Below are 17248 nucleotides of genomic sequence, written 5' to 3' on the forward strand. Positions count from 1 at the left end.
CCACCCACACCGTGCCGTGATTCTGTAGAATCCCACAATATCCTGGGCTGGAAAGGACATGTGGGATCACAGATCCAAGCCCAGGTCCTGCACAGACGCCCCAAAATCCCACCCTGGGCATCCCTGGAGCGGTATCCAAACTCTCCTGGAGCTCTGGCAGCCTCGGGGCCGTGCCCATTCCCTGGGGAGCCTGGGCAGGGCCAGCAGCCTCTGGGGGAAGAGTCTTTCCCAAAATCCAACCTTTCCCTGATGTCCAGCCTTTCCTTGATCCCCCGCTTTTCCCAAAATCCAACTTTTCCCTGATGCCCAGCCTTTCTCTGATGTCCAGCCTTTCCCTGATCCCCCGCTCTTCCCAAAATCCAACCTTTCCCTGATGCCCAGCCTTTCCCTGGCCCCCAGGCTCTGGCTGACAGTGAAGCCCCTCATTCCCAGCGCCAGCGGGGCGGTTTCTCCCGCTCGCACCCGAAGCCCTGGCCCCGGAGCCAGCCCGGCCGGGTCCCCGGCGCTGCCCCGGGCCGCTCGCCGCTCCGGCCGGGTCCCGGGGCCGGGGCGGGGGCCGTGCGGGGCAGGTGATGCCGGGGGGCGGGGAGGGCCGCCTCCTTCTCTTCTTCCTCCTCCTCCTCCTCCTCCTGCCGCGCTCTCCCGCCCTCTCCTGCGCTCGGCGCGCCGGGGGAGGCTGCAGAGTTGGGCGTGTGCCGCGGAGTTTTCGGAGCGCGTTGGGGATCGCGTTCGGAGGCAGCGGCGGGGCCGGGAGCGGGGCCGGGAGCGGGGCATGGCCGAGCAGCCCGGGGCGCCCGGCCCGCGGCTCCAGCGCGGCGCTGCTGCGGGCGAGGCGCGGCGCTGAGGGACCCCCGAACCCCCGGGACCCCCGAACCCCCCGGGGCCCCCGGAGCCGCCGGCATGGCCCGCTGGATCCCCACCAAGCGCGAGAAGTACGGGGTCGGTGAGTGAGTGCCAGCCGGGATGCCCCGGACCTGTGCGCCCCTTCCCATCCCCTTTCCCCCTTTCCGTGCCTTCCCTCTGTTCCGTACCGTCTCTCCCGTTCCGTCCCATCCGTTCTCCTCTATGCTTTCCCTGCTTTTCCTTCTCTCCCCTCCATTCCTTTCACTCCCATCCCTTTGGGGCTCCGGTCCCGGTCCGGCAGTGCCCGCTCCCCGAATCCATCGGGGTGCGTGTCCAGCGCTGCCTTCCAGGAATCCAGAAAAGTTCAGGGCTGACTTTTATCAGTTTGCCTCTCCAGCATGTTTTACACTGAAAAAAGCTCCAGCACAGCAGAAAAATTTTGCCTACTGGTGTGCCTGGAAGGAGCTGTGGTTGGAAAAGGATGACGAGGGTGTCATGGGCAGATTGAGGGCTCGGGGTGATGTCTTTGCCAGTGGCTGGAAATCTTGATTTAGGGTGAGGGATGGGGAAAGCTTGACTGGAAGTGTCCCAGGCCAGGTTGGACGGGGCTTGGGCACCCTGGGATAGTGGAAGGTGTCCCTGCCCATGGCAGAAGTGAGATTGGAGGAGCTTTAAGGATCTTCTGACCCAAACCATTCCATGATCCTGTGACTGACACCTTGTACCTCCTGCTCTGTCCTCTGTTTAAAAGGATTTTTCTGAGTGCTGGCTCACTTGGGTCTAACAGGAACAGGACTCTGTGGTGTTGCTGATAAAATTCCGCTTTGCTTGAGAGTTTTAAACCCGCAGTTTTGAGGTTGGTGGTGAGAATTGGGCAGGGAACATTTGGCAGGAAGCCACTTATGACAGAGAGCTTTTGATAATTTATGTTACTAAGAGTGATCTTCTGTGCCACTGGTGCTCAGCACTGGACTTCTCAATGTGAGAAAAAATTACTAATTTCGTGCTTGCAAAGCGTTCATCACCCCAGCTCTGCTGAGGGTGTTCAGCCTGTGGGTTTGAAGGTGAAAAACCTCCCCCTGCATGATTTTCACAGCCAATTCGAGCTGGGTGACCCCTCCACTTCAGAGTGGCTGTGCAGGGAGGCAGCTCAGCTCCTTGCAGGAGCTGCAGAGACATTTTACAGCCTTATCTGGTTTCTCCAGGTAACTGGCAGGGTGTGGAGTGCTGACACCCTGAACTTTGTTTCTTGCTGTTTATCCATGGAAGTGTGTACATGGCCAGCTGGGATTGCTGCGGGCATCCGTAACTTCCAAACTTTGGTGGGTGATCAGATAACCCATATCCTGCTGGGGTGATTGGCTCTGCTGGTGTTTTCTGAGCACACCTTTGAGCAGGCTGTTCCCGGCCCTGAATGGCCTTGGGCAGCAGATGAATCAGAGGCACTCCTCTGACTTCCCTTTTATTTATTACCTTCCGGGGTGAGTTTTCCGTGCTGGCCTCAGCCAGCTGCTCCTTGTGACAGCTCCTCTCCCAGAAAGGCCACTGGCCTGACAGTAAGCAGGGTGGAGGGAAAAAATGCTTCTTCCTGCATGTTTCCACCCAAAAAGTGTGTGCTGGGACATACCCTGTGGCTCCTGGGGGTCAGCTGGGTGAAAAAGGTGTTTTCTCTGCCCAAGTGACAAGGGGGCTGTCCTGCTGCAGCTCTGGGCTTTCATTTGCAGCCGGCATGGAGAAGGTTGATCCGCAGGCAGTGACAGAATTATTTAGGTACTGCCTGGCTTTGTCAGGCAGCGTTTGACTCATGGCATTGTAATTTTGTCAGTTTGGTGTTTGCAGACTCGATGAGTTTCTTATCTGCAAGCGTGTCCTGTGCCGTGCTCGGGGGCCCAGCTCTCGCTGGTTTGGGCTTACCTGGGAGGGTTGATGAGGTTTGAGAGGGAGCTTTGGGCTTTTGGGCTGGGACTGCACCAGTGCTGAAGTGGCTGCAAGGAGGGGAATGCCCCGGTTTGTGTGGGCTGGTGACAAATCCCAGCCAGGCATGAAGTGTAACAACCCAGCTTTTGTTCAGAAAGAAAAGAAAAGACTGAGGGGGCATCTCACCAATTCATATAAACACCTCCAAAGGGTGCCAGGATGGTGCCAGAGCCTTCCCAGTCATGGCCATAAAATCAAACACAAGTTCCACCTGACCATGAGGAAGAACTTTTTCCATGTTCCGTGGCAGAGCGCTGGAACAGCTCCAGGGAGGGCCTGGAATCTCCCTGCCTGGTGACATCCCAAACCCACCTGCATGATTCCTGTGTCCTCTGCTCCTGCCTGGCCAGGGGCTTGGACTGGATGAACTCCAGAGGTCCCTTCCACCCCTAAATAGGCTGGAATTCTGCAAAAGAACACCCAAATTGCAGCTGCTGGTGATCTCTGCTTTGGAAACTTCTACTTGGATTTATTGAAAACGTGACCCTGGCAGTCATGGCAATGAAGTGGGGAATTCCAGGCAGTCAGCCGTGTGATTCGGTGTCACTTGTCTGGTTTCTGCCCTTCAGAAGGGTTTCTGTCCTGGGTTCTATTTTACAGATCCGTGCATTGTGGGTTCCAGAGGATTTGCTGGGTTTAGTTCTGCCCCGAGCTGGTTAAAGCTGGGGAGGGCTCCCTTCCCCGCAGATGGCAGAGGGCTGAGTTTGGAGTGGCAGCAGCAGGGAGGGCAAAACTGGGAATTGCAGTTCTTAGGGCAGCAAATGTGAGAGACAAGCAGCTTGCCGCTCTTGCAGCTTCTCCCTCGCAACGAATTCCCAACCAAGTGACAGATGGGGTTTGGAGAGGGACAGAAACAGCAGGGATCAGCTCACAGGCAGCATCTCCTCCCTGAGCAACAGGGTTTGCTGGCTCTGACAGAGCCTCCTTGCCACGGGCTTCGCCTCTGATGTCAGACTGAAAGAGCATCTTCATGGGGAGCTGATCAGTTCTTGGGCCACACTGAACAAAATAACACATAGTCATGTGTTTCTCTCAAAAAGGAGTTGTCATTCGCAGAAATCCTTTCGCAAAGACTCCTTCCAGTCAAAGAACTCTGCTCTGAGGGAAAGAACACCTCAGTGAACTCCCAAGGCTTTTAACTTTTCTTATCTATTTGTTTTAAAATTATTAACTTAGAGCATAAGGAACCAATAATGTAATTACTTGTAATTACTTTCTTTTTCTGCTGGCAGTAACCTGGATTTGCACTTTAACTCAAGTGCTACACCTGGGTTGTAAAAGCAATTCTGTCATTGCTCATCAGCTGTTCTTCATTCTCTGGCCTGAAGACTTAATGGAGTGAGAGAACCTGGAGTCAGTGGAATCCTAAATTAGTCTGTAATAAATCCATTATAAACAAGCAGCCAGGTCCCTTTTCCTGTCCCCTTTCTGCTGGAGTGGCAGTGCTGGGCCAGGGCAGGGAGCTGCCCCAGCTCCAGAGCAGCCCAGGAGGGGCAGTGGTGCCTTTGGGGCCAGGCTGGTTTCCAGGTGTGGGCAGTGATGATGGATCAGGCACACCAGGTTCTTGTGGCCCTTCTGACTGTGAACCAACAGGATGTGAAATGTTTATTCATCCTTGTGCAGCCTGAGCTGCAAATGCACCAATTGTTCAGTGGATACACAATCTGAGCTTCCAGAATCGGGAATTATTAACTCAGGTTTGCTTGGAAGAGCCCTGAGATGTGAAAACCAGAATAATTTGCATTTTGGTGAAGGTGCTGGCTTGCACCTGGATGCACTGGGAGGGCTGGGGAGATTCCATTGTCCTGGGGGAACAGCTGGAGCTGTGCCAGGGGGTTTTAGGTTGGATTTTGGGAAAGGCTCTTCCCCCAGAGGCTGCTGGCCCTGCCCAGGCTCCCCAGGGAATGGGCACGGCCCCGAGGCTGCCAGAGCTCCAGGAGAGTTTGGACAGCGCTCCAGGGACACCCAGGGTGGGATTTTGGGGTGTCTGTGCAGGGCCTGGGGTTGGATCAGTGATCCCAGTGGGTCCCTTCCAGCTCAGGCCATTCCATGATTCCTTGACCCTCATTTTTGGGGCAGTGTGGCTGTTGCAGAGTTTTTGTGGTGGGATTTGGGAGGGAGCTGGGAGATCATCCTGGAATTACCCCTGCCAGGTTTTGGTTTTGGTGGCCTCTCCCACCCCTGGCACCTGTCCTGGCTGGCAGGAGCAGAGCGTTGGGCTGCTTTATTTGAAAACCAGCATTGAAGTCTTTCCTTTGTCAGATCCCACTGGTGGTTGGTTCCAGTCATGGCTCAGGAATGGCAGCAGCTCCTCAAACCCCAAGCAGGGCCTGCCAGCCCTGGGTGATGGAGGGAGCTGCAGGACCAGGTCTGCCACTGTGGTTTGGTTTGTGGTGACTCCTGTGATGCCTTGGAGTGGCTGCCTGGAGCAGGGGCTAGACAGAGTTAGAGAATAAAGCAGGCATTTATTAATAATAAATAATAAATTGATTAATAATAAAATAATAAAAATAGATAAATAATATCAAATTAAGAAATATTTATTAATAAAAAATGATACTAAAGGCCTTCAGCAGACACACCTTGGGCAGTCAGCAGCCTCCAAGGTGCACAGCGGTCACGAGTTGTTCAGACAGGTATGAGTTTGGTTCATTTACATATCAGGGGTTAATTGTCCAATTACAGCTTCAGGTAATGAAGTCATTTACCCCCAGTCTGCTCCCCTCAATTCCCTTCTGTCGATGCTTTCTGGGCCTGAGGCAGCAGAGTGCCCGTGGATCTCAGGCCTGGAGGGATTGTTCTGTGTGCCCAGAGTGAAGGCAGTCCCTGACGCTCTGTGGAGCTCAGAGCGATGCACTGAGGCACTGCAGGATCTGGCAAATAGAAATGCTGGAACTGAAGGCATCACCTGGGGTGCTGGGCCATCAGCTCCTGGCTCCCTGTCCCCATTCCAGGCGCCTGCAGAGCTCTCTTCTCAGACAGTCTGGGATCAAAGCCCTCCACAGTGCTGGGAGTTGTGCATTGTGTCAGATTAGGGCAAAATCCTTATTTGTCTCAGCTTGCTCCTTGCTTTTCCCCCACCATTCCTGTTCTGACTTGGAGCTCACGTCCCCCATTGTGCCTCTGGTTCCTTGCAGGGGCTCCAGAGGATGGAAAAGCCAATCCCCCCATTCCTGCTGCAGAGCTGCCCACCTTCCTTCCTATGGATGCAAACACAGCTCATTTCCCCTGCTTTATTGTCATTTATGGCTAAAAATTGGCTGATGGCAATGCCAACAAAATTCCCAATGGGGAAAAGCAAACCCTTGGCATTGTTAACAGCAAAGAATTGAATCTGCCCAGCAGATGACACTTCATTTCTGTCCTAGTTCCCAACTTTTATTGCTGTGTCTGCAGTTGATTTGATGTGAAATTTGGCCAAGCTGCTTCTTGCTTCCATAGTCCTTTCTATTTTTTTTAAATCCATATTAGCCAGGGTCTGTCTTATTTTTGGTGATTTCCACTCTGTTGCTGAAGTCATTCCCTGTCAAATTCATCCTGTGGACTTCAAAGGCATCTCATTGCCATGAACAAGACTTGTCAGTGTTCCTTATCTTATTCTTACTTTGAAAAGAAATCTTTCCACAAGTGTTTTGTGACTTGTGTTGAGTTTGTGAATGACATCACCTTGGTGCTCAGGAACTGTCCCACAGTTCATCTTTTTAACAATTAAATCCCTTTATGGAGGCTCTAAAGAGGCACCCAGAGCTGCTGGGTGCTCCTGGAGCTTGGGCTGAGCTCTGTCCTGCTGATTAAATGTGGGTTAATTGTTCTCAGGTGTCAAGAGATCATAGGAGCCAGCTTCCCCCAGAGCTGGGTGTGGGACCAGTGCTGAATTTCACACCAATTCTTGATTGTTCTCATGTTTCTTCCTCTGGCATAGGGACTGTATTTGCCAGCACAACTGCAGATGGGAGTTACTGAGAGGAAAAGCAAATGAAACACTCATGAACTGAGAAAAACACAAATATATTGGTCAAGAAACAGTGACAGCACACTAATGTATAATATTCTTTATCATCGTGTGTAATAATTTTTATCAATCAGCTTTGAAAAATGCACACCCCTTCTACCTGCAAACTTTATTGGAAATCTACATTTTTTTGATCTTCAACTTGCACTTTACTTGACTGGTATGACATTTCTCTCAACTATTGCTTTTAAAGAAAAAAGCTTCTATTTCTGCCAGGACATTAAAGACACAGCCATGACCAAGCTTAAAACCACGTCAGCCCTCAGCCATAAACACATTTCCCCCCTTGCTGCTGGAGCTGAGGGGATGTTTCAGGTCCAGTGCATTTAACTGCTGATGCTGGATGCCTGAAACCCTGCCATTGAGTTGGGTGCACTTGCCAGCAAACCTGTGCTAATAAAACCAGCCCATAAATACAAGTTACTGAGCAGCTTTTTGGGCTGGCAGTCCGTGTTGCCTTCATAAAGTGATGATGTTGCAAAGTTTGAGTTGGAGCAGTTGCTAAAATGATAAAAAAATGTCTTTTTGGTGCAGTACAGGCTGTTCTTCCCAGGGAGATCTCCCTGGACTAGGGGGGAAGCACCATTTAAAGGATTCATTCTCTGGCAGCCTCCTTCAGATGATGTCTGGCACATTGTCCAGAGTACAGCCAAAGCCAGCAGTGCTTCTTGTGCTGTGGTGAGCGTTCTGTGCTCACTGACACTGGATTTTTGGGAGGTGTTGGTGCCACCCAAGTGCCCCTCATCCTGCAGGGTGCTGAGTCTGAGCCAAAAGTTCATTAAGGTGCAGTGGAGATAACGATTCCTGCTCTCGAGAAGTCTGGAACTTTGATCCTTCATGGCAATAAAGCCATTTATGGCTTCAGCTCCCAAGTTCTGAGAGTGGCTCAGAATGTCATGGGCAAGTGCTGGCCAGTTAGTTCTGGAAAAGTGGGGTTTTTTTCTTTTTTAGCTTATTTCACCTGATTCTCCTGCTCTGACAATGCCATGGGGGCTTCAAGCTGCTGAGAGACAGAGTTTGATGTAAAGGAATAAAGTAGGGAAGGCTTCAGTGCTTAATTCTTCATCTCCTGGCATCTCGGGCAGTTTAATTAAAGCTTATTGCAAATTTTGGAGCAGTTTGTTTTTTATTCTTCCTGGCAGCAAAGGGATCAATATTCTTGTTTGGCTTTTTGCTTCCTGTGTAAGACCCCCCTCCCCTCACTCCCGTCAAGATTTCCTGCTCCTCATTTTAATCCTGTTCCCCCACTTCTTGTTACCTGGAATAGGTGGCAAGAGAAGAATGCCTTGGAATTCACATTTCTCTGGCAATGAGAAGCTGTGAACCAGTCTGTCTGTGCAGTGCCAGTTCCTGATGGCCTTTATTCTGCAGAATGGGGTCAGTGAGCCCCAGGCCATTAAGGGAAGGTAAATCTGCCCCAAAGTCCACTTGAGTGAGCAGAACTGGAGGTGCAGAATTGCAGTCCTATTGTTCTGCGTGTCAGAAATTCTCCTTGTGTTGCCCCTGCCAGCTCTGGAGAGCTCTGGGGTTTCCATAAAGGGTTTTCCCAGTGGAGCTAAAAACTTCCTCAGCACTCAATCCCCAGTTTCTCCAAATGGGCTGAGCCACGCTGTGAGTGCTTTCCCCAAACTGTGGGAGAGCTGCTCTGTCTCCTCCTGGGCCCGACTGGACAGAGGAAGGTGTTGGAGCCCTCGTTCCAGATTCCCAGCCGTGACTCAGGATTTGTTTGCAGCTGACAAGAGGGGGTCCCTCAGCTTTAGCCTGGACTTGCTGTTGGTTGTGGTGATGCCAGCAAGGGACAGCGCTGCAGTTGGAGCTCAGGGCACCTTTCTGATGAAGTTCAGGCACTGCTGGACCCTGTGCTCGGATGTTTCACTCCTTAAACCCCTTATCCCTGCCCCTGCCTGCCCCTGCAGGGTGCAAACAGCAGCGCTCAGGGTGGGAGCTCAGCTCTGGGCAGGGCATTTCCACGTTTTCCTGCTCCTGCTTTGATGCTTTGCTCTGTGACAACTGGGACAGCAATTTCAAGCCAGTGGCAAATTCAATTAATTCTTTTGAAAGTGCCACACGCTTTCAAGTTGGAAACGAGCTGAGCAGTCCAATTTATGGAGTGGTGGGGTATTGCTATTACAAATCTGCCTGAAAATTTCATTGGAAGTGTTACTGTGTTGTACCTAAAGTACCCAAGCCCAAATTGCACTTTTAGCTCTAAGGAAGAAAGGTAATTACAAACAGACTTAGCAAATCCAGTTGCAATTGTGTGGGTGTTGTAAACAAACACTGCATCTTCACAGGGTGTAAAAATGAAAATTGAATCAGAGGTTGCTTTTGTGGAGTTGGATTTCAGAGCCCTGGTAGGGGTGTGCAGTTATTAAATCAGAATTAGTGCCGCAGTACTGTGGGGTATAAACTCCTTCTTGTGGAGGGCACAGCCCCAAGAATGGCTTTGTGTTCTCCCAAGTCTCTTTGTCCAAAGAACAAAGGAAAACCATAATATGAAGTTGAGGTGTGTTGGGTTACAGTGAGGCCGGCAGGCTCGGCTGAACACAAACCAGGTTCTGCCCCCTCGAAAACCAGTGGCAAAACCGTTTGTGCTGTGGTCATGTTGCAACAATGTCATGGGGTTGGGGTGAATATTTTAAATATTTTAATGTATTTTTGGGAGAGTACTGCTCCTTCAGTCTGGGTGTTGGTGCTGCGATCCCAGAGAGGCAGAGCAAAGCTGCAGGGCTTGGAGGACAATAACATCAGCACCTTTAACCCTGACAGGATCCCTGGCACGGATCACCAGACCTGGAACACTGCAGCCTTCAAAACTGTTTGATGCTTAGGCTAAGCTTCATTATTCATCTCCCATTTTCATGTTCAGACACTTTTAGGGAGGTGCTGCTCTCACTGGGATGCACTGGGAGCAAAAGCTGGGGCATTACCCAAACCACAGCCTGGGGAATCACAGGAGCAGGGAAGATCAGGTTGGAGGAGACCTCAAGGATCATCTGGCCCAGCCTTTCCTGGCCAAACCTTGAAGAGCACCATAAACAGATGCATCAAACCCGATAAAATGTACAGAAGTGTGAAGAGAGGCCGGGCTGTTTTTCCAGCTGTGTCTCTGCAAAGGGAACATTTCCTGGTGTTCCGAGGGGACTGGAATTGCAGGTCTGGGTGTTTTGGTTGGTTTCTTTTTTCTGAAATCACGGCCTAGATCTGGTTGGGTGCTGTAAATTCAGGAGCAGGTTGGCTCCTCCACTGGAAGCACTGATTTATTTCTCCTCTGGCTCACAGCACTCCCTCTGAGTCCAGACAGGAGCTGAGACAGCTCATGTAGATTAATTCCTTATCTCAGCTTAAAACCCCCAAGGGCCCTTCAGAGTGAAAATAGTAAAGGAAATGGAGAGGCCAGTGAAGAAAATGACACAGCAAAAGGTTTGTGTGTGAGTATTCACTGGGTGGAAAATAAACCAGAGTGTCTGTGAGGGTCAGGGCACGGGAGCAGCTGAAGTTTGGCTCCTTCTGCCCTGAGCACTCTCAGAGACAAAGCAGTTTGTGCTGGGGTGAAATTGTGCTGGTGCCCAAATCTGGGTGTTCAGGGTGTATCTGTGTCCTGTGTGCAGTTCAAATGCACTCTGAGAACTGAATATTCCTTATTTTTACACAGATACCATGGTGTAAACACTTTGCAACAAATATTTGAGGGGAAGGCGACGATGGGATTCTGCAGATGTGAAAATACAGATGTTACCTCTTTTTTTTTTTTTCCTTACAATCAGGATATCTCGTGCTTCAGCAGTTCTGAGTGATCTCAGTTTGCCTGATTTGGATCTGGGAAGCTCTAATTACAGGGACTCATTTGTCCCCGCTCCAGGGCACTGCTGTGGAGCTGCCTGTGGGTTTGGGGGTGTTTAAAGCCACAAGAGACCATGGGATCGTGCCATGAGAGCCCTTGTGTAACCTTGGGAAAGCCTCCCCATTCCCATGGGCTGGGCTGTGAGGTTGTTTTTCCTAAAGCAATCCAGGCTTTAGGAGATTAAACCATTGAGCCCAGGATCTGATCCAGCCCCGGATGGGGAGTGAGACAGGATTAGCCCAAAGATGCTGAGGGCATGGCTGAAAGCCTTCCCTGCTCCCAGATCTGGGAATCAGTTTCTTTTGGGCTGTTTGGTCAGAACAGAATCTGTAAAACCTCTGATTATTTGCCTGTCTCACTCCAAGATAATCCATTATTCAGAGGAAATCGGGGAAATCTTTCAGGCTTTGATCAAGTGTGCATCAAGTCCTTGTCCTTGGCGGGTGAGCAGGGAACATGCTCGTTTGGGTTGGGCTCCTGGAGCAGTCTGAGGTTGGAAGTGCTGGAAGCCTCTTGAGGGCAGTGGCTCTTCCTGCTTTCTCCCGGTTCCCAAAGAGAGGGTGACTGTAAAACCCAGCAGTTACAGCATCCAGATTAGAGAGGGCATGTCCCATGGTCCTGCAGAGGCCGATGATGCCATTGCTCAGATGATTTAATGCTCATTTTTGAGATAACCCAGTTTAGAAATGTTGAGTGCATTCATTGTGTGAGGTCAGCCTGGACCACTGAGTGCCCAAGGTGCTGAAGTCATAAACCCACAGAATTCCAGAGAGTCTGGGGCTGGAAAGGACCTTAAAGATCCTCTCATTCCCTGGGCAGGGATAGTCCACCTGCAGCTCCTCAGAGGCTGGACTCCCTCAGTCTAAGGGTGGCTGTTAATGAAAGTGTATCCAGCTGCATAATCCCATTCAATCTGAGTTACTGACATCCCAAATGCTCGGCACTCACTCAGGACTTTTGGAATTGATCTGAATGGCAGCACCCACCATCCAGGAGTGGGCATTTTTTCATAACAGTGACTAAATGTCCGTATTTCCCAGTGTTGAACCATGAATTACTTTTTTTTTTCAAGCAGAAGAAGTAGCCTGACATCTAAATCTTAATTATGCCTTTTTCAGTTTGTCAGACACAAATTCCTGGGAAGTTACCAGAATGTTTTTGCTCCATACATAAAAAAGACTTTGTTCCTCTGAAGAATTAATTCCTGGGGTAGTTCCTTGTTTTTTCAATAAAGCCACTGTGTTTTTGGCTGGATCTTGGCACCAGGGACCATCCCAGGCTCCTCCAAGCAGGGCTGTCCTGCAGAAAGGCCGTTCCTGAGTGCTGCAGCAGAGATCAGATCACTCTGGTTGTGTGCTGTGGGGTTTGGCTGTGGGGCTGAGGGGTGGAATGAGCTGGGGCTGGGCTCCTGCAGGGCCCTGAATGGAATCCTTTGTTCTGGGGAGCAGCCCCAGCCTCTGCAGGCAGATGGGAGGGCAGGGGAGCAGGACGTGGCATTTGGACGGGGTTGTTGTGCCTTTGTGGTGGGTAGGGCGGGGGGGTCCAGAGCCAACTCACAGATAATGGATCTTGCAGGGGCTGTTTTCCAGGCCAATAATTCACATTTCAAGTGCCCTCATGGAGGGAAAGATTCCATTTCCTTCTGATTTGAGTTACACAGAAGTTGTGTGTGACGGTTGCTGCTTCGTTCTCTTTGCATTTTGAGGCATTTTAGCCCAGCTTGGCCTTTAGGGCAGTCTTGAAAAGGAATTAATCTGTGGGGAAAATGGGTCTAGGAATTAACAGAAGCATGGAATCATGGAATAGTTGGGTCGAAAGAGACTTAACAGCTCATCCCATCCCACCCCTGCCAGGGCAGGGTGCTCCAGCCTGGCCTTGGACACTTCCAGGGATGGGGCAGCCACAGCTGCTCTGAGAATTCCAGAGCACCCTCACGGGGGGGAATTCCTTCCCCATATCCTATCTAACGCTCCTCTCTGTCACTTTGAAGCCGTTCCCCCTGAAAATGCCACATCTGTCCCTGGTTCTGCTGAGCCCCAGCTCAGGTTCCATCAGCTGCTCCCAGACCTCTTGCAGACTGGGGCTTCTCCCTGGGCTCTTGCACCAACAGGAGCTTTGTGGGGTTTAAAGTGTGTTTTGGGGGTTTTTGCTTGCAATAGAATCGTGCTTCTTGTTTTGTGCCCCATGCCTGGCCTGAGGCCCTGTCCTGTGTGAGTGCTGCTGGGGCTCACCTGGTGGCCGGGGCTCACCTGGTGGCCGGGGCTCACCTGGTGGCCGGGGCGGTGACAGGGCCAGAGCTGCTCCCTGAGCCACCCTCCTGAGCCCTGGGGAGCCCAGGCTCTGCCAGGTTCCTTTGCCACTCGTGCAGTCCCTGTTCTGGGGTGACTTTGGAGCAGAGCATCCCCCAGGTTGTGCAATGCCCTCAGGGTTCCTCCTCCAGCCCCTCTGAGGAATCACCCTCTGCCCTGGAGCATGAAAATTGCTGCTTATCTTCAGTTCTGGCCCTGGCTGTGCCATAAAATCAACTGCTCATGGAATTATCTGCTGCCCTTTCCAATCCTGATGGATTCCATGGGCTGGGTGCGCTCGGAAAACACATTCTTCACCTTTTAACCAAACTGAAGCACTAAAGCAAACACAATGAGACATTGCCTCCAGTTGTGCTTGAAGAAATGATCATTAAACAAACCCAGGCTCGTGTTTTCCAGCTCTACCTCCTTATTTTGATTAAATTTCCTCAATTTCAGTGCTGCTTCTCATCTGGGATGATGAAAGGAGCAGGATCAACACTCTGAAGTGAATTTCAAAGGACAAAATCACAGCTGAAGTTTAGCTCAGAGCAAAAAGACTTAACTTCAGATATTGCTGCAAATTTGAATACAAAAGTCTCCGTATTATTTTTCCTTCTTCCTTTCTTGCTGCTCTGTCAGGATTTAAGTGGAGGGGGTTTAGTTTTCCACGCCATGCCCATGTTTGTGATGTGAAGCTTCCTTTTCCTTTCAAGTCAGTGCGGGGTCACGGAGGGGGCTCGCAGCACAGATCCCTGCAGATGGGGTGGCCGGGGACAGCTCTGACTTCCAGCAGCAGGAAACATCACTTGCAACCAGTGAAGTTCCCAGGGAAAATATGCCAGCAATTTGTCCTTTATAATCTTGTGCATAAGCATGAGGGAGGAGGTTTCAGACAGTGACCCTCTGTTCTGGCTTAGTTCAGTCTGGCAAGGCAAGGAAAGATAAAATTGACCTTTTTTGTGGGTTTTTTGGGAGTTTTGTTTGTTTTTTTTATGTGGGAGTTCCTGCAGGTTGTAAATGCTGCGTGTTGGGATGTGAAACCTGCCTGGTGGAGCAGGGAAGGGGAAGGGAAGGGGAGTGCAGGGGTTGGTTCTGTCTTGTGGCTGCTGTGATCTTTAGGAAGGGGAGGGGAGCTGCTGGGTGCTCCCTGGTGCTCTTTGGGCTGAATTAACTCTGTGTTCCCAGCAGAAAGGCTGGGCCTGTGCCCACCCACCTTTCCCTGGGCAGCAATTGATGGGAAAAACGCAGCCTGGTATTTGCATAATGAGTGATCATCCCAGGAAAACCCGGGGCATGTGGGGCTCGTGTGTGGGAACCCCTGGGTGTGGCAGCCCTGCAGCCACAGGGACCTGGAGGGGCCAGGCCAGAGGGGAACTGGGGGTGCTCTGGGGCTGGAGCCTCTGCAGGGCTGGGAGAGCTGGGAATGGTCACCTGGGGGAGGGAGAGCTGGGAATGCTCACCTGGGGGAGGGAGAGGTGGGAATGGTCACCTGGGCAAGGGAGAGGTGGGAATGGTCACTTGGGGGAGGGAGAGCTGGGAATGGTCACCAGGAGAAGGGAGAGCTGGGAATGGTCACCTGGGCAAGGGAGAGCTGGGAATGCTCACCTGGGGAAGGGAGAGCTGGGAATGGTCACCTGGAAAAGGGAGAGCTGGGAATGGTCACCTGGGCAAGGGAGAGCTGGGAATGGTCACCTGGAGAAGGGAGAGCTGGGAATGGTCACCAGGATCCAGGGAATGCTGGGAATGGTCACCTGGAGAAGGGAGAGCTGGGAATGGTCACCTGGGCAAGGGAGAGCTGGGAATGGTCACCTGGGCAAGGGAGAGCTGGGAATGCTCACCTGGGCAAAGGAGAGCTGGGAATGCTCACCTGGGCAAGGGAGAGCTGGGAATGCTCACCTGGGGGAGGGCAAGCTGGGAATGGTCACCTGGGCAAGGGCGAGCTGGGAATGCTCACCTGGAGAAGAAGGGAGAGCTGGGAATGCTCACCTGGGCAAGGGAGAGCTGGGAATGATCACCTGGGCAAGGGAGAGCTGGGAATGGTCACCTGGGGGAGGGCGAGCTGGGAATGCTCACCTGGGCAAGGGCGAGCTGGGAATGCTCACCTGGAGAAGAAGGGAGAGCTGGGAATGCTCACCTGGGCAAGGGAGAGCTGGGAATGCTCACCTGGGCAAGGGAGAGCTGGGAATGATCACCTGGGGAAGGGAGAGCTGGGAATGGTCACCAGGGCAAAGGAGAGCTGGGAATGGTCACCTGGAAAAGGGAGAGCTGGGAATGGTCACCTGGAAAAGGGAGAGCTGGGAATGCTCACCTGGGGGAGGGAGAGCTGGGAATGGTCACCAGGAGAAGGAAGAGTTGGGAATGGTCACCTGGAGAAGGGAGAGCTGGGAATGGTCACCTGGGCAAGGGAGAGCTGGGAATGCTCACCAGGAGAAGGGAGAGCTGGGAATGCTCACCTGGGGGAGGGAGAGCTGGGAATGCTCACCTGGAGAAGAAGGGAGAGCTGGGAATGCTCACCTGGGGAAGAGAAGGATCCAGGGAAATCTCAGAGCCCCTTCCAGGGCCTGAAGGGGCTCCAGGAGAGCTGGAGAGGGGCTGGGGACAAGAGATGGAGGGACAGGACACAGGGAGTGGCTTCCCACTGCCAGAGGGCAGGGATGGATGGGATATTGGGAATTGGGAATTCCTGGCTGGGAGGGTGGGGAGGGGCTGGGATGGAATTCCCAGAGAAGCTGTGGCTGCCCCTGGATCCTTGGCAGTGCCCAAGGCCAGGCTGGACAGGGCTTGGAGCACCCTGGGATGGTGGAAGGTGTCCCTGCCATGGCAGGGGTGGCGCTGGATGGGATTTAAATCCCCTCCCAACCCAAACCACCCCACTCTTCTCACTCCCGTTCAGCTTGGCCATGGACATTATCCAGATTTTTCTGTTAAAATGTGAATGGAATTTTTACTTCTTGGCCAGTTCTGGGATCTTTAAGGTGCCTGAGCCACACACCCAGCTCACCAGTCAGCTTTAAAATCCTGATTTCCAGCCCCTTTGTGGGGAGGGAGAGGAAGGTGGGTGTGGAAGCAGCTCTTAGGAGCAGAAATCCAGTAAAATTCCTGTAATGCTGTGGAAATCATGGATTCAGTGCATTGTCCATGTGTCTGTGGCCCCAGGGAACAAATCCTGCCCTGCAGCAGAGGGAGCTGTCCCTGCTTGGGATCGGGGATCCTGCAGGGGTGCACATCCCCAGCCTGCTTCTGCTGGGATATTTATAGCCCCAATATTTTGAGGAAAGCTCTGATCTGGGAGAGAATTTCCGGTGGTGAAAGCCCCAGGCTGTGCTGGAGCCCTGCCAGGAGGCAGAGCACCTCACCCCCATGGGAATGGGAGGCACTTCATGGGAATTTCCTGGCAGAAGAGCTCTGATTTTTATTTATTTATTTCATTTCCAGTCCAGAGCTCCTCAAACACAAACCTTGGCAAGTCTCAAGAATTCTCCTCTGAAAATGTTTGGGTGACTTTTTTGCGTTCTTTAAAACAAATGTGGTTGTTCACCGATGGATTTCCTCAGGGATACACAAATATGGGAACTTTGTGTTTGGGAAGATTTCATTGCTGCATTTAGAATGTGATCTATTCTTAAATCAGTATTTTAAGTAAATCAGGTGGTCTGGGTTTGGTCTGCTCTGACTTTTCTGACAATTCCTTGAACCACATTGAATAATTTCACTAATTTTATGTCTTTTTGCTTGGTTTGAAAGTAAATTCCATTTAAACTGTCTCACCTGGTCCCAGGGAGGGCTCTGCTTTGCCCAGTGAAGCTGCAGCAGTCCCAGGGAAAAGGCACTCCAGGAGTGTGGGCTCCTGCACTTAATCCTATTCCCCCTGGAAATCCCATAAGCGTCCAGCTTAACTTTGTCTTTGGGAGGGATTAAATTCACACAGAATCCCAAGTTTTGGTGCTAAAATTGGTTCTTGGCTGGGGAGAGCCTTTGGCAGCAAACAAGTGTGGTTTGGTTTGGAAAGGAGTGTTTTGTCTGGAATGGGGGTGGTTTTTATTACAGCATCCCATTTCTGATGTTTTCTGATGCTGGAGTTACTCCTGGGAAAGACTAAAAAATGAGAATTGCAGAAGTGATGTGCCTGAGGTGGTGGTGACCTCTGTGGGCAGGTTTTTTGCAAAGTGGGAATGTGCAGCTCCTGCAGAAGGTGTCCCAGGCCTGTCTGGAAGGTACAAACCCCACCTTTGTCTGTTAGTGATTCTTCTTCGTGATAAAATCTGGAAATAGATACATGAT

General features: G+C 51.6%; 1 protein-coding gene across 4 annotated transcripts in view; it reads left to right on the top strand.

The window, feature by feature from the left end:
- The first annotated feature begins 640 nt into the window (after positions 1–640).
- The window catches only part of DOCK5 (dedicator of cytokinesis 5), an 81937-nt gene continuing 65329 nt past the window's right edge, over positions 641–17248 (top strand). For all 4 annotated transcript variants that reach the window (XR_005259632.1, XM_038160271.1, XM_038160272.1 and 1 more), the window contains exon 1: positions 641–943. Coding sequence is in view for 3 of the 4 variants with exons in the window: in XM_038160271.1 (XP_038016199.1) it covers positions 901–943 (43 nt within the window). In the remaining variant the exon portion in view is untranslated. The remainder of the gene's footprint in view (positions 944–17248) is intronic.

Source organism: Motacilla alba, chromosome 22 (genome assembly GCF_015832195.1).
Source record: "Motacilla alba alba isolate MOTALB_02 chromosome 22, Motacilla_alba_V1.0_pri, whole genome shotgun sequence".
Taxonomy (NCBI): Eukaryota; Metazoa; Chordata; class Aves; order Passeriformes; family Motacillidae; genus Motacilla; species Motacilla alba.